The 27,120-nt window shown below is 36.3% G+C and overlaps 3 protein-coding genes across 3 annotated transcripts; 1 reads left to right on the plus strand and 2 right to left on the minus strand.

Annotated features, from left to right (window-relative positions):
* Positions 1-10,192: 10,192 nt before the first annotated feature.
* Positions 10,193-13,375, plus strand: LOC126611712 (uncharacterized). Its single transcript, XM_050280093.1, has 7 exons — positions 10,193-10,425; positions 10,564-10,679; positions 10,783-10,901; positions 10,993-11,155; positions 11,248-11,474; positions 11,584-11,905; positions 12,017-13,375. The coding sequence occupies exons 1-7, from the start codon at positions 10,267-10,269 to the stop codon at positions 13,146-13,148; spliced, it is 2,238 nt and encodes a 745-aa protein (XP_050136050.1). The 5' UTR covers positions 10,193-10,266; the 3' UTR covers positions 13,149-13,375.
* A 916-nt stretch (positions 13,376-14,291) lies between these two features.
* On the minus strand, positions 14,292-17,459 carry LOC126611711 (pentatricopeptide repeat-containing protein At1g15510, chloroplastic). The gene has a single exon (XM_050280091.1). It carries the CDS (start codon positions 17,293-17,295, stop codon positions 14,629-14,631), a length of 2,667 nt encoding a protein of 888 aa, XP_050136048.1. The 5' UTR covers positions 17,296-17,459; the 3' UTR covers positions 14,292-14,628.
* Positions 17,460-22,929: 5,470 nt separating this feature from the next.
* Positions 22,930-26,679, minus strand: LOC126612592 (root phototropism protein 3). Its single transcript, XM_050281052.1, has 2 exons — positions 25,842-26,679; positions 22,930-23,610 (listed from the first exon to the last, which is right to left on the minus strand). The coding sequence occupies exons 1-2, from the start codon at positions 26,580-26,582 to the stop codon at positions 23,068-23,070; spliced, it is 1,284 nt and encodes a 427-aa protein (XP_050137009.1). The 5' UTR covers positions 26,583-26,679; the 3' UTR covers positions 22,930-23,067.
* Between the last annotated feature and the right edge of the window lie 441 nt (positions 26,680-27,120).

Consider the following 27,120-nt stretch of genomic DNA (forward strand, 5'->3'; position numbering starts at 1 on the left):
TTTTTGTTTTTAATTTTTTACTGGATCGTGGATCGGCTTCAAAATGTAAGTCGGGCAATTGGGCTCAAGAATTGCAAAACTCATTTTCAGCCCACACCTAAAAGTGGGGCGACTGCTGAGCCCCAGTTTGCGGGACTGCCCGATCAGACAATTTCTTGCCCGACCGTGCGCCCGAGTTTGATCTAACATCATGCTGACGTTAGCATGACGTCAGTCGCGATCAAAACCCAAATCTGCCGCAGCCTATCATTGACTCCCACCCATCATTATTAGCCAAACAGAAAATGTAGCAGAAACAGAATTTAGAGAGAGAAAAAGAGGGGGGAGAGAGAGACTTACGCGAACACAGAACTATGGAGATAGGTCTCATTGAAGCCTGACTATGAGGGTGAGGTGGTGGTGGGGTGAGGAGGAGGGTGCCATGGTGCCATGGTGGTGAGGGGATTCGAAGCATAATTATACAATAGCTACGTACAAAGCATTAAAAGTACACATGCATGCGGTAAGAATGAATGAATGATAAAAAAACCATATTCCTTTTAACATTGTGAAATATCGAGCTTTCTAGATGGGGTATATATACGAATGCTTTTGGTGGCCTTCATTTAGTTTATTACTAATATGACCTCAACCATTTTAATTTTTTTTACAGCCCTCTCACTCGAACATGGCCAGCCCTGACCAGGGCTAGCAGTGAGATCGTCCAGGGCCTAAAAATTCGAGGAGCACCAAAAATTGATAGGGTAGTATATTCATATATATTTCCATAAGCATATAAATTTTGAAACCTTGGTTAAATCAACAAGAACTTTAGGCAGGAGCGGTGGTGTTTCGCTGCTTACTTAACAAGACGATGTCGTTTTCGAAACCTGATGTGTTCATTTTTTTTTTCCAATCTTTTACGATATTCTGTTTGGGATCAAAGCAAGGCACGTTATGCTTTTCCTTTCATGCCTTTCCCCTCACCATTTAACATCGGGATGTAATTTGCACAACAAACTAAAATACAAATAAGTTAAAACAATAAATTAAAAATATGGTGCCCAACACCGGGATGTATTTTAATAAAACAATAAATTAGAAATATGGTGCCCAACATATATTAATGTTCTTCCTCAACCCTTTTGTCGTTTCTTTTAACTTCCCTAGGCAGCGGCCATAAGCCATGCCTCTCAATTTCTCTTATTTTATTTATAAAGAAATATAATTCTTGAAAAAATAAATTAGAAATATGGTGCCCAACATCTATTAATTTTCTTCCTCAACCCTTTTGTCGTTTCTTTTAACTTCCCTGGGCAGCGGCCATAAGCCATGCATCTCAATTTCTCTTATTTTATTTATAAAGAAATATAATTCTTGAAAAAATAATTTTACAGTAACAATCACATATGATTGTAGGTCGGAGAAAATTGCAAAGGCATAGGGAGGAAGAGGTAGAATTGGAGAAGGATTTTGATGACAAATTTACCTAGCTAATGAATTTCAAAAAAAATTACGAAAAAAATGTCATTAGTTCTACAAGATTTAGGGGTAGAAATGTGAACGATGATGAGAGATTCCATGTCGAGAGGCATAGCTGTTGCGACCCGTGGAGGAAGTGAAAGAGATAAAAGTTAAAGTTTGAGAAAGAACAAAGATAGGTGGTGGGACTCAGAATTTTAATTATTTTTAATTATCTCATATATTGCTTATACATTTCAATTAAAAACTCAAAAAATGATATATTTTTTTAGTCACATATTGACAAAGTAAGTAAATAAGAAAAAACACCTCACAGTTTTATATAAAAGCACTCCAAAATTTCGAGGGGAAACATCTACTTGTAAGTCAAGATTTTTTGGTTCCCTTCTCTCAAACCAAATGTTGTGTCATCATTAGAAATAAGCACGTTAATCAACCCTTAAATAATAATCCAATCATCAACTTCCATGTCATTTAGTTTACCATATTTTGTCTACAAATTTAGTCTTCTTAACATTACCCTTTCTAAATTATTAAATTTGGTGTGCTTTTCTAAGTGTTATTTTATTGAAGTCTTACCTGTAAAAACAAATCATTTTTATTATATGGAGTTAGGGCATATTTTTTGACATTATCCTGGGCCTCAAAAATCTCAGGACCGGCCCTGCGAACATATAGGGCTAGTTTGGTATTGCTGTGTTTTTTAACAAAAGCTGCTACTGGTATGTTAAGAATAAACATATGTAAAATAAAGCAATTGAGTGTTTGGTAAACATTTTTTGTAAAATAAAGCAATTGAGTGTTTGGTAAACATTTTTTGTAAAATTGCTTTTAACGAAAAAAAAATAGTATTGAAGTGCTTGGTAAATTTTATATAAACTATTGTGACTATAGTAAATGAATACAAATGATATGATGTTGGAGGTGACATAATAATTTATTTTTTTATATCTATAAACTTTATCTTCTCTCTTTACATAAACCCTCTTCATCTTCTCTCCCTCAATAAGATTATCATGAATTTGAAAGATATGGATAATAAAATTGATGATGAGGATCAATCTTAGATTTTGTTGTTCTTTAGCTCCTTGGTAAGCGAATTTTGTGGAAATCTTGTGGCCAAACTAAACTCAAGTCCAAACGAGTTATTATGTCAGGAGCAGCTAATATATCTTGACTATTAGGTTGATTTTATATGCAGGCTTTATACCTCTTACACTTATTATTTAGTCATGATTTTATATTAAATTGGTGAGTTTAATGTGTCTTGTGTGAATTTTTTGTAGAAAAGATGATTTGTGAATAAAGCAGGGAATTGGAAGCTTAAATTAGAGAAACATGAAGAATCATCGAGTGGGATGTGAACTGATGGGCTGGAGCAAAGAATGGAATAGTACATCATATAGAAAATTGGATCATTAAAGGAAGCCCAATTTAATTAGGCGGTGCAAAGCATTCGGTGTTGTTTTTCCCAAAAGGGGATTGGGTTTTTGAGAGTCCAAAAGGCGGTGGATTAGTTAAGAAGAGCAAGGGAAGTTAAAAGGAAAAAAGAGCAGATATAAAAAGGGAGTAGAACCCAGCCGCAAGGGAGGTGAGACATTCAGGAGGATTCTCATAACCTCGGGGATAGACATCGGCCCTCGAAAGGAAGAAATTGTGGATTAAAGCATTGCCGAGAAATCGAGATTGAAGTTTTGGTTGCTTCTTTCCATGTCATCGAATTCATCCATGTTTGTTATTAGTTTGATCATGAACTAAGTCTTTTTGCTAGGACTAGGGTGTACTTTTATCATGAACATCTAATTCTCGTTATTATATATTAATCTCAGTTATTTTCCATGTTGAGTAATTGTTATTGTGCTTCGTTGTTATCAAATAACTGGCCGTTATTTGTATGAAGAACTAAATTGTGACTGATAGGTTAAGTTTAGTAGATTGTTTCTCATAACAATTACCATGAATTACATAATTGAGTAGACATACTGGTTATGATTTGTGTAGTATCGTGTAATTATCTATTGAGCATAAAGGTTTCAGCTATCTATATCTGTGGCTAGACTTAGCATGGGTAGATGGTTAGAAACACAATTAGTATATTCTGACAGGAAATATTGACGAATCAAGGGATAATTGCTAGCAACTTGAGAATAATTTGATGTTATATGAATAACGGGATTATATGGGATTGAGAATGAAGAACCTAATGTCCTAGTGCTTCCATATATTAATCTTTTATAATCCATTCAATTTTACTTCGTGGTCAATCAAATGTTATTTTTACTTTGGGTAAAAGACTGTTTACTACCCTTATATTTCATGGTTTTTAACATTTAGTACATCAAGTTTCTTTCGTCTCAGAGTCATACCTAAATTGTAAATTTTGGGACAGTCTCATACATCCGTTAGTCAAACTGTTAAATCTGCCGTTAATTGTGACGTGGCGCCCATGTGGACAATGACTGGGCGCCACGTGTCAGCCACGTTTTTTTTTTTTGTTCTTCTTTCTTCTTCTTCTTCTTCTTCTTCTTCTTCTTACTCGGACTGCAACTTTTTTTTTTCTTCCTCATTCTTCCTTCCCCTTCTTCTCCTTCTTCCTTCTCCATTCTCCCTTCTCCTTCTCCTTCTTCTTCCTCCAAATCTGGGGAAGTTTTTTTTTTTTTATTCTTCTTCTTCCTCCTTCCTCCTTCTTCCTTCTTTCTTCTCCTTCCTTCTTCTTCCTTCTTCCTTCTTCTTCCTCCGAATCTGCCCAGATTCGGTTTTTTGTTTTTCTTTTTTTTCTTCTTCTTTCTTCTTTTTCCTCCTTCTTCCTTCCCCTTCTCCTTCTTCTTCTTCTTCTTCCTCCAAATCTAGGGAAGTTTTTTTTTCTCCTTCTTCTTTCTCCTTCCTCCTTCTTCCTTCTTCCTTCTTCTTCTTCTTCCTCCGAATCTGCCCATATTCGGCTTTTTTTTTCTTTTTTTTTCTTCTTTCTTCTTCTTCTTCTTCTTCATCCGACTGCAACTTTTTTTTTCTTCTTTCTCCTTCTTCCTCCTTCTTCCTTCTTTTTCTTCTTCTTCCTTCCTCCTTCTTCCTTCCCCTTCTTCTCATTCTTCCTTCTTCCTTCTTCTTCATCTTCCTCAAAAAAAAAAAAAAAAAAAAAACCTTCATCTTCCCAGATTCGGAGGAAGAAGAAAGAAGAAGGAGAAGAAAGGGAAGGAAGAAGGAGGAAGGGGGAAGGAAGAAGAAAAAAAAAACCGAATCTGGGCAGATTCGGAGGAAGAAGAAGAAGAAGAGGAAGGAAGAAGGAGGAAGGAGAAGGAAGAAGGAAGGAGGAAGGAGGAGGAAGAAGGAAAAAAAAAAGAAACTTCCCCAGATTTGGAGGAAGAAGAAGGAGAAGGAGAAGGGAGAAGGAAGAAGAAGGAAGAAGGAAGAAGGAGAAAAAGGAAGAAGGAAGAAGGAGAAGAAGGAAGAAGGAAGAATGAGGAAGGAAGAAGGAGAAGGAAGAAGAAAAAAAAAAAAGTTGCAGTCGGAGGAAGAAGAAGAAGAAGAAAGAAGGAAAAAAAAAACGTGGTTGACACGTGGTGCCCAGTCATTGTCCACATGGGCGCCATGTCATAATTAACGGCACATTTAACAGTTTGACTAACGGATGTATGAGACTGTCCCAAAATTTAGGTATGACTCTGAGACGAAAAAAACTTGATGTACTAAATGTTGAAAACCACGAAACATGATGGTAGTAAATAGTCTTTTACCCTTTTACTTTTCTTTCATTTCTTTGCATATTTGAATTTGTCAATGTAATCCTTCTTTTATTTACGTTTAGTTTGGAGTCAATCTAAATAGTAAATTTAGGTTAATCCGATCCTTGTTTGAACGACACTCTACTTATCACTATATTACTTGGACGATATTGTACACTTGCAATTATCAACAACATTGACCACTGCATCAGCTCGATGTCAAAAGTATTCTCTTTGTGTGGAGAATGCAAAACTGGTTTTCAAGAGTTAAAGAAAAAAGTATTTGGAAATTCGAATGATGCTCATTCTGAGACTTTGGTAGGATGAGGCAGAGATAAAGAATATGGTTTAAATAGTAATAGAGGAAATTCAAGATCTAAACCTAAGACCAGAAACAATACATGCATTTATTCTCGCAAAGAAGGGCATTGGAAAGTCGATTGCCTTAAACTCGAAGATAAATATTATAGTTCCTCCAATTTTGGTGCTAGTGTGAACGTCGTTGACAAGGCCGTCAAATTTGTTCTATGATGAATGTTCGGCTGCACCAAATTTGAAACAAGGAATTTGCTGTTTTAGGTACTCTTGAATCTCTCTGCTACACATGGAGATTTAAGAATTTGTAACAATTTTTTCTTATGATTTGAAAAATAATTCTTGGTAGCCTCTATGTATAATGGAGTAGCAAAATTATTAGGGTTGTTAGTTGCCTCTTCATCAATTTTTATTTTTGGATATTGGTATAGTTTAGTCTTTTGGTAAAGTTGTATTCAATGAAGGCCAAATTTTCAAGTTCTACGAAGTTGGGATAGGGAGACACCACATTATTTTGGAGACACGACATGTAATTGCGGAATAATTGTGTAGGCAAGTTGTACATACAACTATTCAATTTTTTTTTCTAATCCTTTTTTAAACTAATATGGGTACATTCTTTTTTCTTTGATTTTAAAATGTATCCATGTCAAGTTTAATCCAAGAAATTTACTAATGTTGTTAAGCCTAATATTTTTTTTTTTTTTTGGTCATTTTGAAGAATGTACACCAACTTTTGATACAATAATATTTTTGGTTAATTTTGATGAATGTACCCATGTTTATATATATATATATATATATATATATATATATATACACACACACACACACACACAATAGTATATTTATATTTTAATATTTTTAATCCCACAAATTATGGTTTTTTATTTAAAATCTCATTTATATAATCAACTAAAATTTCTAATTTTTAATTTAAAAAATATAGTAACGTACATAGAAATAAATTATCACATTAATTTCAGGGACCTCGATCAAAAATTAAAAACCAACAAGGTTTCAATCAAAGAATATTCATAGCTAAGGACCGCATTCAAAGTCTCCCTTTTTTCTATCAATAAATGTTTAGTGTTAACAATAATTTCAACAATATTTATACATTAGATCAATCATGTATTGAGATATATTAAGACCAACTCAACATTGGCCAAGGCCAGTACTTTTAGGCCTTTCGCCTTTTGACCTTGGCAAAATAATTGGCCCAAGCAAAAGAAAAAAAAACATGAAAAATGAAAAAGCAAGATCTAGGCCACGACCAAAATGAGTAGGAGCCACCTTTGAGCGTAAGTTCCACGTTTTGCCTAGCACAACGACACGCTAAAGGGCCCACTACTGACAGGCACGTCGGCCACCATTAATAGCTTTGCATATCGTGCGGCTAAAATTAATTATCGTTGATTGATCAACAATCATATTTCAAAAAGGGTTTTTAATCAAAATAGTCCCTGAGATTTCATAACTCCTCACTTTGATCCCTGAGATTTCAAATCAATAGAAGTGGTCCCTGAGATTGCCCACCATCCATCATTTTGGTCATTCCGTTAAAAACTCCGTTAAGTGTCTCGGAGTTCTTGGCAGGAAGTTTGGGCAATTTTCAAAGCTTCGTAACTCAATCGTTTCTTAACCAAATTCGACCCATAATATATCAAAATGAAGATAGGAAATGGTAGAATAAGATTATACTTATTTGGAAGCCCAATGATTGCCGAAGATGGTCGGAAAATAGCCTCAAAGTTGACTGGTCTGATGAAAAACTCGCCGGAAACTAGATAAACTTTAAACGTTCATAACTTCTTCAATACTCAACGAAATCAAGTGATTCAAAAAACGAAAATCATACTTCTAGACGAGAAGAAGATAATGGTACATTTTTCAGAGGCTAACTCACAGTGGTTTGACCAGAAAATGGGTTGAAATTGGTTATCATGGTCTCGAGTTTGCCACTTTTGAGCCATTGTTTCGACCAAATCATGGCCAGTTAGCCGAAAAAAGGTATCATTCTCTTCGTTTCATTGAGAAGTATGATTTTTATTTTTGAATCACTTGATTTCGTTGAGTATTGAAGAAGTTATGAACGTTTAAAGATTACTTAGTTTCCTGCGAGTTTTCCAGTTTTCCCTCGGAACAGTCAACTTTGAGGCTATTTCCGACCACCTCCGGCAACCATTGGACTTCCAAATAGGTATAATCATATTCTACACTTTCCTATCTTCATTTTGATAAATTATGGGTCGAATTTGGTTAAGAAACGATTGAGTTACGAAGCTTTGAAAATTGCCCAAACTTCCGGCCGAGAGCTTCAGGACACTTAACGGAGTTTTTAAAGGAAGTACCAAAATGATGGACGGTGGACAATCTTAGGGACCACTTCTATTGATTTGAAATCTCATGGACCAAAGTGAGAAGTTATGCAAATCTCAATGATCATTTTGGCTAAAAAGCCTTCAAAAAATAAAATAAAAAACGTTTATTTACTTTTACTTATAATCCAATGGCTATGATCAAATGAGTTAAATATAATGGTAAAAAATGATCCAACGACCCAAATTAAAACCTAAAGGCTGTGATAATTAAAAATATATATTTAACTCAAATTTCACCCCCAAAACACTATAAATACCCATCCATTTGTTCATACATGCACTTGTTCCACACAAATTTTTTGAAAGTGTGGTTCGTATGTGTCTATTGTGTGATTTTTCATACTTTCTTGAAATTTAAATATTTTTAGGTTAAAATGCTTATAAAATTAAGCTAAGTTAATCTTAATAAATATTATTTTTCAAAAAGCTCATGGAAAAAAATGAAAAAAAAAGGCTAAAACAATATTTAAATTTTTTTTCTGGCATAAAATTTAGGCCATACCATTGGATGAAAAAGACAATTTTCTGGCCAAAGGCCTAAAATGAAAAGCCTAAATTTGTTTTGGCCTTAGGCCAAGGATTGGAGTTGGTCTAATGCATTTTTTTTAAAGTACGATATTCATTAAAGAGGAGAAAACATACAATGTAAAAGGATAGTGTGCATAAAAGGGTCTCGATAAAAAACATTGCCGGGAATTTCAACCCAATCGAAGGAAAAAGAATGTCATGCACAAAACAACTTAACTATAGTTAGCTATGCTTAGAAAGCATTAAAGTTACATCAACATCAACTAAAATTGCGATGAGAACTCTCCTCAATCAGGACATCAGCAAACATATCAGGAGGGTTGATATTAGCAAGGAACAAAAACGTTGCTTTACATTTAATTATAAGATAAGATCTTGGGACTTCCTTATTGACCTATACAAAAGAAATTTCTCATTAATATATGGCTAATGAAAAGATTTTATTTGATTTTGAACTAAATTCCTTTCTTAGCTTTGTTAAACTATAAAACCCTAAACTAAAGAAGTCCAAGAACAATAATGATGTTTGGAAAGACCGGACAACGCTAGCCGGCCCTCTTTTTTGTAGGCCCTGAGGGCAAAGTGAATATTGGATTCGACTTGAGCTAAAAGGGCCTTTCTGCCGCTTTTACTGGTGTGTTGATTTTTTGTTCAAACATCAAATGATGAAGAAATCATTGCTTCAATATCGCTTTTGACTTGAACAAATGTCGATTTTTTTTTCCCTTCAAGTGAAAGGTATTCTAGCAGTTGCTTGTAAAATAAGCGGAGGGATATATAAAAACAAGAAGTTTTTAGGGGAAGGGATCTTCATTTTTTTTATAAAAATAGGGATTAGTTATGAGATTTATACTACATCGAACGTTAACGATTCAAACCGTCTATTTTTCAAGTTGCACTTCATAAATCATCTTTGCAAAATATTAGTCAAATTAGAAATGTTTAAGACATCTAATTGGGTTCAAAGAAATTAACGAATTCTTTGTTATATAAGAAACAATAAAATTTTATCTTGATAATTAAATAGGCAAATGATTTCAGATTGAATTGAATTTTTGGCAAAGATGGTCTATGTATCAAGACTTATAAAATAGACAATTCGGATCGTGAAGTTCGATGTGGAGTGAGCCCCACATCTAATTCCTATTTTTTTTTTAAATAAGGATCCATTTGCATAAATAACCTGTATAAAAGTATATAACTTCCTCTACTTATATTATAAAACGCCCTTTAAATATGCAGTACTTAATAAAATCTCTTTAAAATTTCCCATCAAACATATTCCACCTAATATCACGACGAAAATGTTCATGATTAACAATCAATGTCTTCTCACATATAATTTACAATGCGATATGTGTTCAAACAATATCATCTTTTTTACTGTTTCAGTAAATCATTTCATCGTGTGGCAATCTAAATTTACAGATAATTAAAAATAACTATACCATAAAAAATCAAATAAACTTCTCTCTCCTCTTTTTTTTTTACATCTACCCCATCTCAAAGTCTTGACAAAATCCTTTTCCTATCAAATTGAAATGAAAGGAGGGGGAAGAAATGTAAAATCAAACAACTATGTCCCAAATTTTAATTATATAAAAATCCAAGAAGTATGGAAGAGTGGTCAAGACTTTGTTACAAAAATTTAATTATCATAACCACTGTGGACCATCCCCCCCCTATTCTAGCCGTTGCACCATCGCCTTACCGTTTGCTGACGTGTCAACCAAATCTTCAACTCTCCAACCTTTTTAAAAGAAAAAAGATAACAACCAATGTGACCGTTAACTTGAATCTCAGCCAACAAAACGCCTCTGCTTCCCCTGTTTTTCTTCCGTGCACTCAATCGAAGAACAATGGCTTTCGATTACGCATTCACCGGAGGCGAAATGGAAATCGATGACGGCCTCGGGTACCCAAAAGCCTACGCGAAGCTCTGCCGCGACCGCAGCGTTGGACCTTACAGCCATGGCCCTCCTTTCACTTTCATGCCTTACTGTCTGCAGCAAGAGGAGGTATGAGAAGTGAAACTTTTAACTTTCTGTTTGTTTCCCAGGAAAGTGAGAGAAATGTAGGAAGGAAATTGGAAATCGGGTTGTTTTCTTTCTTTGATTCTGGGAATGCTGGGTTTATGAGGTGATGTGGTTTTTCAGGATCTGAGAGCAAGAGATTTAGAGCAGATGTTTCCGGTTATTGACCCGAAAGCGAAACCTACTGCCAGGCCGAAGATTTTCGTCAGTCTTTTGTGGAAGCAGCTCAACCACCTTGGGTAAGTCTCTTGATTTTGCTCCATAAACTTTCAAAATTAGAAAACTTGGAGAATTCAACAATGATATTCTTTTACTTGACTTTATACTTACTTCGAATTTCAGGAATGCCGGCTTTGATCCTGCGGTAATTCGAGTAGACTCGTATGGCAACGTTCTGTATTTCCATGCTGATTCTGCTTCTCCTCTTGCTTGGGACATGGATCACTGGTTTCCTTGCTCAAGTATATAGCTCTATCTTCTCTCTCTCTCTCTCTCTCTCTCTCTCTCTCTCTACATATTTGTAATCTCCGGTCATTTTTGCTGAAAATTTAGGGGGAGGATTGACTGTCCCAAGCAATTTGAGGATACTGCAATGGCAAGCCTGCAAGAGGAAGCATGACATGCTTGAATTTCTCATTCCATGGTGGGATTTTCAGTTGGGTATATCCGTCAACCAGTTCTTATCGATATTTGCTTCTACCAATGCCGATTTCAGGTGGAAGTCTACTTCATATTTCTCTTCATACACGCTTCTTGTTTCAAAAACATTGACTTGTGACATATTGTGTCCTTTCACAACATTGGCAGGCACAGGGCATTCTCGTTTCTCTTCGCTGAAGGTGAATGCGAGGAGCTCAATTCTTCACAGACGGTAGAGTCCCACGCTTTTCCGCAACATTATGTGGAATCGAAAGAGCATTTGGGCCTAGCTCCGGCTGCCATTGTTGTATCTCGAAGAGAGTCATATGGTTCTTCATCTGCTTTGAAATCCCTGGACTACAATAAGCAGATAAGGCCACAATCTCCTGCAATTGGTTAGTGCTTAAGTAACAACTACTCAACAGTTTTTATTGTCTGTTTAGTAATAACGAGTATTGTAATTCATAATCTTTTTTTTTTTTTTTTTTTTTTGGATTGTGTTAGCTGCAAGAAATGGGAAACATGCAGTTTTGAAAGAAAATGAGAACCCGGAGTTCGTTAGAAACCCATACCAAGCGATTGTCATGGCAAGAGATTCCCTAAAACAAAGGGAACAAACTGCAAAGATGCAGGCTGAGATACACAACTTGGATGATGAAGTGAATGAATTGAGGCGAAAAAATGAAGATGAGAAGCTCACCATTCAAAACTTGGAGCTGACGTTGATAAAGCGAAGGAGAAGAGCAGAGAAGTGCCGGCGGCTAGCAGAGGCACAATCATCATATAGGACCACACTCGAAAAGATGATTCGAGATGCTATGCACCAGTAAGATTAATAAACAACGATCTGAGTAGAGGATTTATCATTTTTGACCTTTATAAAATGTGTTTTACAGACTGATTCATTAACCCTTTTCCCTTTTTGTTTTTGCTTAAGGTCTGTCATTTACAAGGAGCAACTGAGACTGAACCAAGCTGCAAGTAGTGCGCTCATGGCAAGACTTGAGGCACAAAAGGCAATATGTGATGCATCGGAGAAAGAACTTCATAAGAAATACAAACAAAGAGATGAGCTTGAGACACAGATACGGCCTGAATGGGAACAAGCAAGGAAAAGGTCGAGAATGGATGATGCATTAGCTGAGGAGAGGGATAGCAAGATGGTCCTTTGTCTACCAGCAACCAAGCCAAGAACGCCTTTACGTAAGGAACTAAGGGTATTTCTAGAGGAAGAACAGAAGGCATCTGATGCTGCTTTATCACAGAATGAAGACGATAGAAGAATTCAACTGTATGAGGAACTGGAAAGACCGAAAAAACGTTTGTCTATTGACAACCTCAGAGAGCAGGCCAGATACAGTGTTGCATTAGAGGATGAGAGCTTGTTAGAGAATCAAATGCGGACACTGCAAATAGAAGGGAAGCACAAATTTCAATTCCCTGTCATTCGAGAACCAGAGATTGTGGAAGATGAAGAGAGCAGAAAAGAACGTGGCAAGGGGAATGTAGAGAAGTGGCTTCAGATTCTGTTGGATAGTTCTCCAGAAGAGTTGGATCCTAAGAATGAAAGTGCAAATGAAGAGCACAGGACCGGTGATATAATCGGTCAAGTTGAAGAAGGTGCAAATGAAAAACACAGGACCAGTGATATAATCAGTCAAATGAATTTGAAGTACCCACGGGAAGTCAAGAATCTTAAGTGTCCAGAGGCTGATGCTAAAGCAGGTGTACTGAAGCAGCAGTTAATTGTCCAAGAGAAGAATGAAAATGCACATCAAGTGCATACTCCTGTTAAGGTCCTTAAGGGAGTTGTTAGCAGGAACAGTTTTGAAGGGAGGGAAAGAAGGGACCATAGTAACGGAAAGGAAAGAAAACTTACAAGGTCTGAGAGTGCTAGAGTCTTTCGACGAATCCCATCTTCTCCATCTATAATTTTGGGCATGAAAAAGGGTGTTGACTGCATACGAAAGAAGCCCATGGTAACCAGTGATGATGAAGAGAGCTATGCTACGGGAAACAAATTTATGAAGTCATCTATAAAAACAATCAAGAAAGGAGTGAAAATATGAACAGAAGTTCAGTTGCTCGTCTATTTTTCAACTGTATTCATTCTTTTTCTTCTCCATTGTATTCCTTATAAATTTTTCTTAGGTATGTTTTTCTTCGGTAAAGAGTGCAAGCAAGGCGATGACGCCTTCAACTGTATTCATTTATAATGTTGTTTGTGTATAAGATTGATTTGCGATGACAGCTAGTTGTACTTTTTACTAATGCATTCTCTATTTTACCTATATAAGGATCCTATTCAAGTTCCTTGTAAGATTTCGGTTGCCAGAATCATCTCAAATGTTCAGCTAGAAAGTCTACAACAATGCAGAAGAAGAAAATCTGATAAGGAAGACATTAGATATTAGCACGAGCTCCGTTAAATGGAATAGATGCAGACTCATACAAATGTATGTCATGCGTGATAATGAAAGTTGAATTACTTTTTAGGCCTTACGTGAAAGTCGAACAGAAGCGTCCATATCTGCAGAAAACAAATCCAAACAAACGAATCACACATTTAGAAGCATTAGTGCATAAGAGATAGACAGCGCTCTACAATGTACCGATAAGTTCACTGCATATCCAGTCCAGCATTCATATCCATTGGTGGTGGAGAGTTTGTGGTTTAATAATGCTGTATTGCATAAACAACCACATTACCGAAGGCCACATTTGTATTTCGAGCTTATAAGAGCAACTCCACCCATGGAGCCCTCCCCCTGACAATCCACTATTCAATCCACCCTATTGAACAGTAACTGCCTTAAATGAATAGTAACTACCATTAATAAACAGTAATTGCCATTTACATCTCCATCCTTGGAACTATCCCCTGGCAATGAGCAATTAAAATAATAGTTTTTTTTGTTTGTTTAAATAATAAAAAATTACAAAAGCTCTCTCTCTCTCTGACACAAAAAAAATAAAAAATTGCAAAGCCCTCGGGCCATAGGCCCGTCGACTCCCCACCCCACCTTCGCTCGGGCTCCCACCGTCGCTCGGCCTCCACACGGCTGGACCTCTCTCCACCGGCCCTCAGGCCCTTTGTCCTCGCCTGTCGCCCGAGCAACCAGCCTCCGCTGGAGTTGCTCTAAGGTTGCCCCAAAAGTGTAGTGGGGCCCCAAAAGTGTAGTGGTAAAGCATAAATGGTATTGGGAAAACGGTTAGACAGATAAATCCGACATCATATCGTATCTATACAATTTTCTAAACCATTACCTCCTTTACAGGGTAATTATGTATATAAAAAACTCAAAAGCAGAAAAGATAAAGGTACAACATATTAACTGTTCTGAGATAACAATTACCCCCGAGAAGGGTAGTATTGAAAAAATATCAATTTAAAGTGCACCCACAGTGCCCCTATTTTTTTTTTCCTAGTGGTAGTGTACTGTAATAAGCAGCTTACTTCCTCTCCTGAGATCTCTGTTGCACATCTTCTTTGAGCCCAAATTATCCGCTGCCCCACATTTATCTAAGATTAAATATTCCTCCAGCAGCTCATTTGTCGGAGTTTCTCCAGTAACCTTCATCCCCACAAGTGCAGGAGCCATCCTTAAAATGGTGAAACTTTTCTGTATCCCTTACAGAAATCTCCCGACGCACAACCTTAGAGATAAACTTGATAGTACTGTGACAGCTTTGGCACATGTAAAGGTTCTTAGTCACCCATATAGGCATCCCAGGCGCTGTGTTAATGAGCCCAAATGCAACTGCAAGTCTTTCGCTGTGTCCACAGAAGATCTCAGCTTTTGAAGCTTCAAATTCATCTGTTGGACGGGTTTCGGGCTCTTTGACACCCGCAGATCTCATTTTCTCATAAAATCCGTCCATAACTGCATTTATTTCCTTAAATTGAGGATGCAAATTATCACCACTTAGGAAAGCATGAACTTTTCCCTTTACCTCCACCCAACTGCATCCAGGATCTACAGTTAGGCCCCTTTTCCTCATCATCTTTCTTACTAGTGCCACTTCTTCCCATTTTCCACTGTCAGCATAGAGATTACACATAAGTACGTAATACCCAACACTTTCTGTATCCATCTTAAAAATTTGCTCAGCTGCAAGCTCACCAAGTTCAACCTTCTTGTTGATCATGCATGCATTTAACAAGGCTCCCCATATAGCTGGATCGGGATTTATAGGCATCTTCTGTATAAACTCGTGCGCATTATCCAATTGACCATCACGACCAAGTAGATCAACTACACACGCATAGTGCTTCAGATTAGGTGTAATAAAATATTCAAGTTTCATGCTTCTGAAATACTCCAACCCTTCACTAACCATACCAGACCTACTGCAAGCACATAATAGTGAAATAAATGTGATCTCATCCGGATCTAACCCGGACTCAACCATACTGTGAAATAGCTCAACTGCTTGCTTTCCTTGACCCCTCTGTGCATACCCAGTTAATAGGATATTCCAAGCTGCAACATCCTTTTTGTTATAGTTAAACTGGTTCCATGCAGGTCCCATCCTTCCACACCTTACGTACAAGTCTAAAAGTGCATTGGGTAAATGACCGTCAAATGCTACACCAGTCCTTAATGCATGGGCATGAATTTCTTTTCCACACATCAAAGCTCCTATTCTTGCACAAGCAGATAGGACAGAAACCAAGGTAACAGAATTTGGTTTCAGCCTGAGTTTCATTTGCCGAAAGAAAATCAAAGCCTCAAAGCACCGATTGTTGGTCCGAAGGCCAAGGATGATAGAACTCCATGATATGACATTCTTGCTGGGGATGCCATGGAACACTTCCAAAGCCTTATCGACGCATTTACACTTAGAATACATATCAATGAGTGTATTGGCAACTATCACATATGATATGTACCCAGTCCGGTAAGCAAGCTCATGAAGCTTCATACCCATATCCAAATTCCCTAAACATGCACAAGCAGATAGAACACAGGCTATAGTTATTTCATCTGGCATGATTCCCTCTCGCTCCATCATTCTGTAGGTTTCCACAGCCTTGTCAGGCAGTGCATTATTGCCATAACACGAGATCATTGATGTCCATGACACCACATCTTTATATTCCATTCTAGAAAAAACTTTTTCAGCCTCCGTGAAATGCCCAATGATTGAATACATCTGAATTAAAGAATTACAAACCGAAACATCCTCCGCAAACTCCGTCCTCAAAACGTAACCATGGATTTCCCTCCCTAATTTATCATCCCCAAGAAGCTCACAAGCAGATACCAAGCTAGTCATAGTCATCAAATCCGGATAAATTGAAGACTCGCGCATCATGAGAAACAATTTCAACCCTTCCAAAAACTCTCCATTCTCAAAATATCCCGAAATCATTGCGTTCCACGAGATCCTGTCCCTCCTAGGCATTTTATCAAACAACTTCCGTGCAGTACCAAGAGCACCGCATTTCACATACATTGTGATCAACGCATTAACCACATCAACATCGGACTCAAACCCGAATCGAATCACATGTAAATGAATCTCCCTTCCCCTCGCCAAGTCCGGCACGCCCCCACAAGTCCTAAGAACACAAGGAAATGTATAAATATCAGGCACAATCCCAACCCACAACATTCTATGATACAAATTCAAAGCCTCATCGAAAAACCCCGCTTTCGCATACCCGCCAACCAAAACATTCCAAGAAAACACATCCCTCTCACCCATTCTTCCAAACACATACCAAGCATCAACCAAATTACCAAACCTCACAAACATGCTCAGCAATGCATTACCAAGCCGAACACTCAAAAGGGTCGTCGAATTCGATATGTACGAGTACACGCGAGCTCCTTCCTCATGCGTTCGCTTCCACTCACACAGCCTAACCAAAGCAACGTAAGCATCTTCATCCACTTTAACCTGAACCTCCTGCATCGAATCCAAGAGCTTCAAAGCTTGTTCAAGGTTCCCATGGCGGCAAAGCTTTTTCAAATCAGAGTTTGGGTTCTGTGTGGAAACAGAGGAGGTGCTGCAGACTGTGATTTCTTGGGTTTTTCTGTAGGAAATTAGGTGGGTTTGGAGCTTGTGAGAGAAACCGATGGCTTCGAGCTTATGGGTCTTGGGGAATTGAGGATTGGGAAGATGCGGAGAGTGAGGTATTTGAGTGGTTTTAGCTGAAACCGCCATTTTTGGACACTCAGAGCATCGTCTTCCCAGAGGGTTTTGCATGAGGTTTAACGGTTAAAGGATAAATGTTTTTATTTCTGGACAAGTATTCTCTAAAGTTGTCTGTTTAACCAACTTAAACGGCCATTCAATTTGGTCATCGTGTCTAAATCTTTGTTTTCTCATCCAAACCAGCTCCAATTATGGACAAGGAAAACGAAAAGGAAAGGATAATACAAGTGTTATCCGTGAATCTACTTGTTCTTTTATTTATAACTAAGTTACAGGATATACTCACACACAAAGGAGGTGGATTGTCTGCCCTCCCATTTCCATACTCTTCCCATCCCTTCTTGTTTGTATGGTCACGGTTAGAGCAACTCTATCATTGGAGCCCTCCCCCCAGGCAATCCACTATTCAATCCACTCTGTGAACAGTAACTGCCATAATGAACAGTAACTGCATTTTGCATCTTCATCATTGCACTTGAATAGTCCTGACAATAGGCAATAAAATATTTATTAATTTTTTTTTTACAAAATAATTTTTTTTGTAATTTCGGATAAGATATTTCAAATCATTCTCGTTGCGCCACATGTCATTTACCCAAAACGACTATTATTGGTCATAGACTTTGATAAGTTTTTATCCAATGTCATCGTGCCACGTGTCGTTATCTTTTCTGAATCTTTGAGGATAGATTTCGATTAGATTTTAAATCGTTCTCGTTGCGCCACGTGTCATTATCCGAAAAGATAATTATTGGTGATGGATTTTGATAAGATTTTTATCAAATGCCGTCGTGCCACGTGTCGTTATCTTTTCTGAATCTTTTAGGATAGATTTCGATGAGATTTTTAACAAATGACGGCATGCCACGTGGCACTATTTACAACCTAATCATTTCAAAATCCTCCATATCATCCATCATTTTAAATCTTACACCAATTTTCTCAATATCTCTATCATTATTCATAGTTTCTGCTTCCTTCTTCACCAAATCAAAATCTGTATCATTATTCATAGTTTCTACTTACAATGTTTTCTTCTTCAAGCCTGATGTGGAAATCGATCAAGAAGAGGAAGAATTGTTTAACCAATCTGAAGGAATGTTCAATCTCCATATAGCCCAAAATGAGAAGGAAAAGGATGAGGAAAGGCACCAAAAGTCACATATGAGGTCAACAGACGTATGTACGACGGGCCATACTACCTAGCTGACGACATTTACCCAAGGTGGTCAACATTTGTCAAAACAGTGCCACGTCCGCGAAGTGCAAAGGAAAAACACTTTGCAAAGTGTCAAGAGGGGTGCAGGAAGGATGTGAAGCGTTGTTTCAGTATCCTTCAAGCTCGCTGGGCGATCGTCATGGGTGCTGCCAGATTGTTTGATGTAGAGTCGCTTTGATCCATCATGATGACGTGCATCATTCTTCACAACATGATTATGGAAGATGAGTACAATTATGAAGCCGTTGATGAATATGAGCCAAATACGATGAACAATTCAAGAACATGTATATATTGTGCAACATGAGCCATTAAAAAGGGATGGACGTTACAATGAAAGGGTCATTCAACGATATACTGCATTTCAAAGGGCAGACATGCACAATGCCAGGCAACATGACTTGATAGAGCACAAGTGGACATTGAAACAAGCTGAAGATAATTAAGTTCATTTAGTGTGTTTTTTATTATTTGGTATGTTTATGTAATTTTATTTGGTGTGTTTTATTTTAGTTCATTTAGTGAGGTTTTTATTATTTGGTATGTTTATGTAATTTTATTTGGTGTGTTTTATTTTAGTTCATTTAGTGAGGTTTTTATTATTTGGTGTGTTTATGTAATTTTATTTGGTGTGTTTTATTTTAGTGAGGTTTTTATTATTTGGTGTGTTTATGTAATTTTATTTGGTACGTTTTATTTGGTGTTCATTTGGTGAGTTTTTTTATTTGGTGTGTTTATGTCATTTGAATAAAGATTCTCTTATAGTATAAATATATTACCATATTAAATAAATTTAGTGAGGTTTAAATAAAGTACTAAATTCAATAAATTGGATACAACATAAAATACTCAATTAAATAAATAATAAATTACAACCCAAGGTGATTGGAAAACTATGGGCTCCGATTACAAAAAGTACTATATTCATCATCACTTAACCAATTTGTGCTGCTAAGACCATCTCCTCTTGCACGCCTCCTACGCACCACATCCTCTTTCTTTGACTTCCAAAAATATTTAGAATTTGGAGACTTCTCTTCTAAAGGCATGTTCATAATCTCACGATCTCGTTGAGCCATTCTTTCTTCTCTAACCAGTTCCCTTTCTTGCTTAAGTAGCTCTCTTTCTCTCTTATTAGCTTGAAATTCTCTCTCAACAGCTGCAACTTTTGCCTCCTCTCTAGCCTTATCAGCCTCAAATTTCGCCATTTCCCGCGCCAAAGTCAATTCACTATGGCGAGTAAGTTCTTCCATGTACTTTGCATAATCATGCTTGGAAGCACTTTCTTTTTCTCTTTGAAGCCTTCTTACCTTGAGGCCTAATTGGATAACGGGTCGAACCCGACGCTTGTTCAGGGATGGGCGTTTCGGGCACTTCTTCTGCATCATCTTCATGCGAGCCATTATCAAGTGTAGAGTATAGCGGGGTGCTGTTCATAGCGGGGTGCTGTTCATGACAACTTCTGGACTGACATGCACATCTCTGAATTTAGGTCAATCTTTGACAATATTCCAACATTCCCACCGGTTGAATGATTTATTTTTGCTTTTGGTTTTGGCACCATACCAAGCTTGTGCTTGAATTAGCTACACAATGGGAGAGAAGAAATAATTATAATCAAAGTAGGTAACAAATAAATAATACAAACAAATAAATATAATTAAAGTAGGTAACAAATAAATAATACAAACAAAAAATTATAATCAAAGTAGGTAACAAATAAATAATTATAATTAAAGTAGGTAACAAATAAATAATACAAACAAATAATTATAATTAAAGTAGGTAACAAATAAATAATACGAACAAATAATTATAATCAAAGTATGTAACAAATAAATAATACAAACAAAAAATTATACTCAAAGTATGTAACAAATAAATAATACAAACAAATAAATATAAGTAAAGTAGGTAACAAATAAATAATACAAACAAATAAATATAATGAAAGTATGTAACAAATAAATAATACAAACAAATAATTATAATCAAAGTAGGTAACAAATAAATAATACAAACAAATAAATATAATTAAAGTAGGTAACAAATAAATAATACAAACAAAAAATTATAATCAAAGTATGTAACAAATAAATAATACAAACAAATAATTATAATTAAAGTAGGTAACAAATAAATAATACAAACAAATAATTGCTATGTAAATTTGGGTATAGTACAAACAAATAAATAATATATTGTTACCTGATCCGTGTAATTTTCCCCACTTCAAAGATTACTACTAGCTTGTGCCAAGGCGTCTCTCCAAATACTAAACGATTGGTTAAGTAATTTCCAACGACTAGACATCGATTCTTTGGTTCTACTCCTACCCATTTTTTCAAGATAATTGGTATGAATAAGACTCCACATTTCTCGCAACTGCATCTCATTACCCGTACACGAACTATGAGTAACTTCAACCCAGCTAGTACACAATGCAACATCTTCAAGAAGCGATCAATTCGTACCTGCATCTGTAGTCATTTTGTTGAAAAAAATTGGATTTAAACTTTGAGAGAAAGATAGGAATGTGATTGAAAGTAGTTGAGAAAATATGAAATTGTGGTGTAAAGTAGATGATAATGAGAAGGTATTTATAGAAAAGTAGAAACATTTTAAAAAAAAAATCAGATATTTTTTCGGATTTTTTACAATTTAAAATTTTTTTATTTAAATAATTAATCTCTGCCGTTGAATTTAAAAAAAAAATTGAATTCAAACACTCCAGATTGTGTCACGTGTCACAACGGTAACTTTTCTTAATTTTAAAACTATTTTATTTATTTATAAAGCATATTAATATCGACCGTTGATCTCAGATAGAACGGTTGATATTAAATAAGATTTTTTTTTTTTTTACCATTGAGATCCAACAGTCCAAATTAAAGAGCCGTTGAGATCGAATGGACTGTGGGAAGCCACGTAACTTCCCAACCGTAACTTTTCTGTCTGAAAAATGGTCGGGCGACGCGCCTGACAGAAAAAAATAAAAAAAAGGTCAGACGCCAGCGCTGGCGTCACACCCACTCGGGCTCTCGGGCTGTCAATTCTTCACAGGCCCGAAGCTCGGGCCTCACCTCCGCTCGGGCTCCTTCAACGCTGGAGCAAGTTCACAGGGCCTCGGGCCCTTTCCTCTCCCCTGTCCCCCAAGCAATGTCCATGGGTGGACTTGCTCTTAAGCCACGTCAACATTTTATATTGATTTTTTTTATAAAAATAATAAAACAAAAAGTAATAGGAATATAAAATGTTGACGTGGCTTAACCATGATCGCACAATGTAGGAGGGGATGGGAAGGGTATGAAAATGGGAGGGCAGACAATCTGCCTCCACACACAAAAGTGTGAAATTTTTTATTTTCGTTTTTTAAATTGAAAGAGAAGGAAGAGAGTAAGAATGAATGTGAGATTGGGATAGAGGAAGAGAGGGGAGAGGTTTATTTTTTATATATTTTTATTTTTTAAAATTAGAGATGTTAAAACCATATGTAGCTTGTATGTGAGGTTTAAACAAAAAACAACAAAATTTGTTCTATAAAATTACGTTACTGCCCTTAACTTTTTTGTTGTGATAGAAAACTAAATAGTCTTTTCACCCTCTTTTGGTTGACAAAAAAAGTTCTATTAATATGTAGTTTAGATTAATGTATCTTCATCGTAGGAACATCATAATTAGAACCGTTCATTTTCTTTATCATCATTTAAATATCATATCTACAAAAAGTCATTCAAAATGAAAATCGTTTAGTCATCCGTGTGTGTCAAACCAACTGAAGGTTTTGGTTACAAGCATCATCATGATAAACAGTTTATTTGTTTGGCACATATAAATGGCCAAAAGATCATAATACAAGTTATTACAACTTAAGTTAAAAGCTCGCGCACTCAGCTCAGCATATATCCTCATGCTTGTATTAAGTGGAGGAAGATTCGACTAAATGTGCAAAAAGAGAGCACAATGCTCTACTCAACTTGATCAAATTGTGCTCTAATCTATTTTCCATGTTTGAACTATATGTTGAAAAGTGCTTAACTATGATTTATTGTCTTGAGTTTCATTCACACGAGCCTCATAGCATATCCGATTTTTCATGTGTACGAAGCTTCATAGCTTAACTGGGGGGTGGGTCTTCATAGGGCAATTTTGTCACTGCTTATGGACCCGAATCTGGACGATCTATCCATGACCATGATGAAGCTTGGGTGAAACTAAGTGGAGGTATGAACTGACTGATGTTGAAGAATCAGCGGATGAGTTGTGGTTAGGGATGAAATGCCACTCGAACCCAGAGTTGGTGGGGAGGGGGGGGGTGTTTTGATGTATCATCCCTTCTAAACTTAGACAAAATAAACTATATGTACGAAACTTCTTTTTTCAGATGATCATACAAAGTCTAACAAGATTCTTGACTTAGTGGGTTCCAAATTTATTTTATGTAAATGTACATGAACATGAACATATTGTGCAGAACTAACGGTTATCATCACCTTTATTACTTCTCATGTCACAACACACAATAAAAAAACATACAACATAAAAGGTACGTAAAACAAATAAATACAAAAAAACCCATTAACCCCCAACTCTTTCTCTCACATTCAAGATACAGATTTCCTCCACTTTGGAGTAGCCCTAGCTCTAACAAGCATGGTCTTCATATCCATTGGCGTTTGTTTCCCATACCCAACCTCCCCATCTCCACCCTCATTAATCTTCACGACGCCCACATTACCCCTAAAAGAAGTCAAAATCCCGAAATTCCTAGTCCACTTAAATAACCCTTTCTTTTTGTCTTTCCTCTCTGCCTGTACTTGCATGGAGTTGCACTGGTTTTGAAGCCTAAGCACATCTTCCTTCAAGTTCCTTATCTCCATCTGCATTGCACTCATTTCACGCTTCGAAAAGCACCGCGCTGGCTGGTCAAGAAAGGGGTTCGGGCTTCTGGCGCTACCGCTGAATGAGCCACTCCAGTCAATGTTCCTGTGAAGCTTGCTTTGCTCTGAAAAGAGGACTTGGATTACTGCTCGGACAGGCAGGCGATCGTTTTGTGCTGCATGGAGAGATGCCTCTGGGGAGAGTTTTCGACTGTCGATTAGTCTACAAAGAATCTTTCGATCTTGCTTGGAGACTCCAGGATGTGCCTGTCATGATGGGAATTATATATGGTTGCATATTGATATGTCACCAAGAAAAAAAGGACAAAAATCACTGAGCAAGCGTAGCTGTTGTTGAGATAGCTAATACGGAAAAAAATAAATAAATAAAAAATAAAAAGAAGTCAAAAAGTGGCTGGAAAAGCGTGACCAAATACAAAGAATCTCACTTTTTGTATTAGCTACCCTAATATCATCAACCCTTTTTATATTAACTACTGTATAACATATAAATTGTCAAGTTTACTTATTTTGGATGGAGTTGCATGCAGGATCAGTTGAGTTTGTGAAGGAAATAATAATGTCATTTAATCTACAGGCACACTAGAATTGGGTTCACTTGAAATATGCAATGTCGACTGATTTTATTTTTAGAGATTTTACGTATTATGTCATCAGATTGTCGAAACACCTCATATCAATTAAAAAAAAATGATATTTCTACAAAACCCTACAAATGTAATATTTCTCAGCTAAACATTTACAAGTCTATCTCTTTAAAGCCAAAAACTTTTGAGAGATTTTTTAGTGTGGCTGTACGCCATATGTAAATATACAAATGGAGGGATTTTTTTTTTCAAGTGTCCCTCCACTACTTACATAATAACATATGACATATGTGTCCGTGCTAGACACACTGAAAAAACTCTGTAAAATTTCAATGATAATTTTCTACGTAATCAAAACTCATTTTCTATTGTGTTAGGTGCATTTTTTGTCGGGCTCATTGCTCACAATTGAACAACAGAAAAACCCAAAGTCAGAAAACTCTGGGACCGGCCACTGTCTATCCTAAAATTAAACAAATGGCATTTGCATCAATTTACTAGTCGTATGAGAACATATCCACCTAAAGCCTAAAACCCTTTCACATATACTTGCTGGTGACAACACAGCCGTGTATTATATATGGAAAAATTAGTATCCGGTCTCTAGTTTTTACTGTTTATTGACTAACACCTTATTAGTTCTTAAATTTTGATTCAAGTCCCTAGCATTAATGTGATAATGAATTTACATGTTTATTATATAATTTTTTTAATATAAAAATTAGTAATTAATTTAGGGTTTAATACTCACACCTCTATTAAACTTCTAATTAATTTTCAATTCAAACATTTCCAAAATAATAAAAAATTAAATTAAATTAAGTTTGTACCTATTAGTTTTTTTTTATATATAAAAAGATTCTCAATTTTTTAATCTTAAATGTACCCATTCATATAATTTTTCAATTTTTTTAATCTTAAATGTACCCATTCTCAAATATATCAATTTGTTATATGTAAAATGTACCCTTTTTTAATATAAAATCCATTCAAATTTTTTAATCCATGTTTAAACTTATATGGGTACATTCTTTTTCGTTGATTTGAGAATGTATCCATGTTTTGGTACAATAACTTTTTTTGTTAATTTTGGTTAATGTACCCATACATATATGTATATACACACACACAATATAATAGAGAGAATAATTTATATTTTATTATTTTTAATCCCATAATTATGGGTTTTATTTAAAATCTCATTAATATAAACAATTACAAATTACAAATTTTAATTTTTAATTAAAAAAATATAGTAACTTACATTATTACATTAATATCAGGGACCTTAATAAAAAACTAAAAACTAACAAGGTTTCAATAAAAGAATATTGATAGTTAGGGACTGCATCCAAAATGTCCCATTATATATTTAGGACGCAAAGAGATAAGATTCCTTGTTCATGTCATGTCTTCACCCTTCATTTCTTCCGTTACGTTGTTTTCAATAAAACACATATATGTATTCACACTCATTCATACTGTCTTAACTAGCTAATATCCAAAAATTGGGATCATTTAATACTACGGTCTATTGACATTTCTTTTTACTTAAGTGAGAGGACTGATGTTCTATTATCGTCAAAGTTGAATTTGAATCACATTACTGCTAGCCAATTGTGAAGTTAAGTTCACCCACTCCCCCTAGTGTAGATAATATTGTTTGCTAAAAAAATATATCCAAAAATTGGAAACCAATAATTGATTTTTTTTCATTGAACACAAACCTATTATTTATCAATTAGTCTAACCTAATTAAGAAAGTAATAGTTGAATTATTGGATTTTGTTGTTTGCATTCCACGTTTATAAAAACAAAATGGAAATTATTTGTTGGAACAAAGTGCAGAAATAACTGAACCCTAATCAATCAAATACTATAAGAACTTACTTTGAGATATGTATCAATTGCTCGGTACAAGCCATCGTCAGTGGCACGGGAATGGCTAGGCAGAGCCCCAGCAAGCGCTCCAAACTCATTCAAGCTCAAATTCGCATCCAGGGCGGCCTCGGCGAGATAACAATCCACGAGCTTCGCCACCTTCACCATGGCGGCTCCGCTCTTAGCCGCCTCATCCAAGTTCACAAACCTCTTAACTAACCTAGTCACAAGCTCAACATCCAACAAAGTCCCGCATGTGTGACTAAAGGACGGTATCATGAGCTCTTTCAGCGAGGCTTGGTCCAGCTGCCATGATATCCTCTTCTCCAGCTCCGCCCGGTACGCGGGCTCCACAGCCACCATGTTGGCGGTGCGGAGCAAGCGGAGGAGGAAGTTGCATGGGATGGAGTCCTTCTCGGGAGGGAGGACTCCCACTAGGGTTTCAACGAAGAAGCGTTTTCTCATCCACAAGCCGGTGATGCTTTCAGGAGAGGATGAGAAGTTGGTTAGGTTCTTCTGGTCGGAAATGTTGCTGTCGCCGGAGAGGTCAGGGAGCCATTTGGATGCGTAGTGGGTGATTATGGAACCGATGAGGTCAGGACGTACACCTTTGGCTTTAATTCCGGCTAGTGTTTTGACGAAGTAGTCCATGTCGAGTATGCATGCATCATCGAACCAGCATTCGGCGGCGAATTGGGAGGGTTTTCCCGGGAAACTGATAGATTCTTCCAAGTCTGGGTTCTTCATCATTTTTTGATGCAGTGGTAAATGGAATGTCTAGTTAATGAGATATATAAACTTGATGTATTTACACTTGACATGACAGAGTAGTAAAAGTGATTTTTGGTGTTTCGTATGGATGAATTTATATGTGTACCTCAAACACTGATAATGATGGATTTTTTTACGTGTTATGAATACATGTATTACAATATAAGAATTGTAACACCACGTAGCAATATAATTTTTTTTTAACAAACGATATTATCTATATTAAGAGGATAGGAGAGTGAGCTCTCAATAAACTAGCAATAATGTGGTCCAAATTCGCATTTGACGAGAATCGAACCTAAAATCTCTGATTTACAAATGAAAATAAATATTACTAGACCATAGTATTAAGTTACAAGAGTGTTTGAAGTACAGAGAAAAATCATTTGCTGACACAAAGCTGAATTGGCAAGAATGCCCTTGGATAAATTAATGTGAACACGAGAAAAGGACATGGGTGGCTTCAGATTTAAGTAATAACGTATAGAATAACTGTTCGAGAGAGCTAGAGGGTTGG

Source organism: Malus sylvestris, chromosome 17 (genome assembly GCF_916048215.2).
Source record: "Malus sylvestris chromosome 17, drMalSylv7.2, whole genome shotgun sequence".
Lineage (NCBI taxonomy): Eukaryota > Viridiplantae > Streptophyta > Magnoliopsida > Rosales > Rosaceae > Malus > Malus sylvestris.

Coding starts and splice junctions, on each gene's coding strand:
- LOC126611712 (XM_050280093.1), top strand. CDS start 10,267: ATGGCTTTCGATTACGCATTCACCGGAGGCGAAATGGAAATCGATGAC. Junction 10,426..10,563: donor ACTGTCTGCAGCAAGAGGAG/GTATGAGAAGTG, acceptor GTGGTTTTTCAG/GATCTGAGAGCAAGAGATTT. Junction 10,680..10,782: donor AAGCAGCTCAACCACCTTGG/GTAAGTCTCTTG, acceptor TTCGAATTTCAG/GAATGCCGGCTTTGATCCTG.
- LOC126612592 (XM_050281052.1), bottom strand. CDS start 26,582: ATGATGAAGAACCCAGACTTGGAAGAATCTATCAGTTTCCCGGGAAAA. Junction 23,611..25,841: donor CAATTGATACATATCTCAAA/GTAAGTTCTTAT, acceptor CCATCATGACAG/GCACATCCTGGAGTCTCCAA.
- LOC126611711 (XM_050280091.1), bottom strand. CDS start 17,295: ATGCAAAACCCTCTGGGAAGACGATGCTCTGAGTGTCCAAAAATGGCG.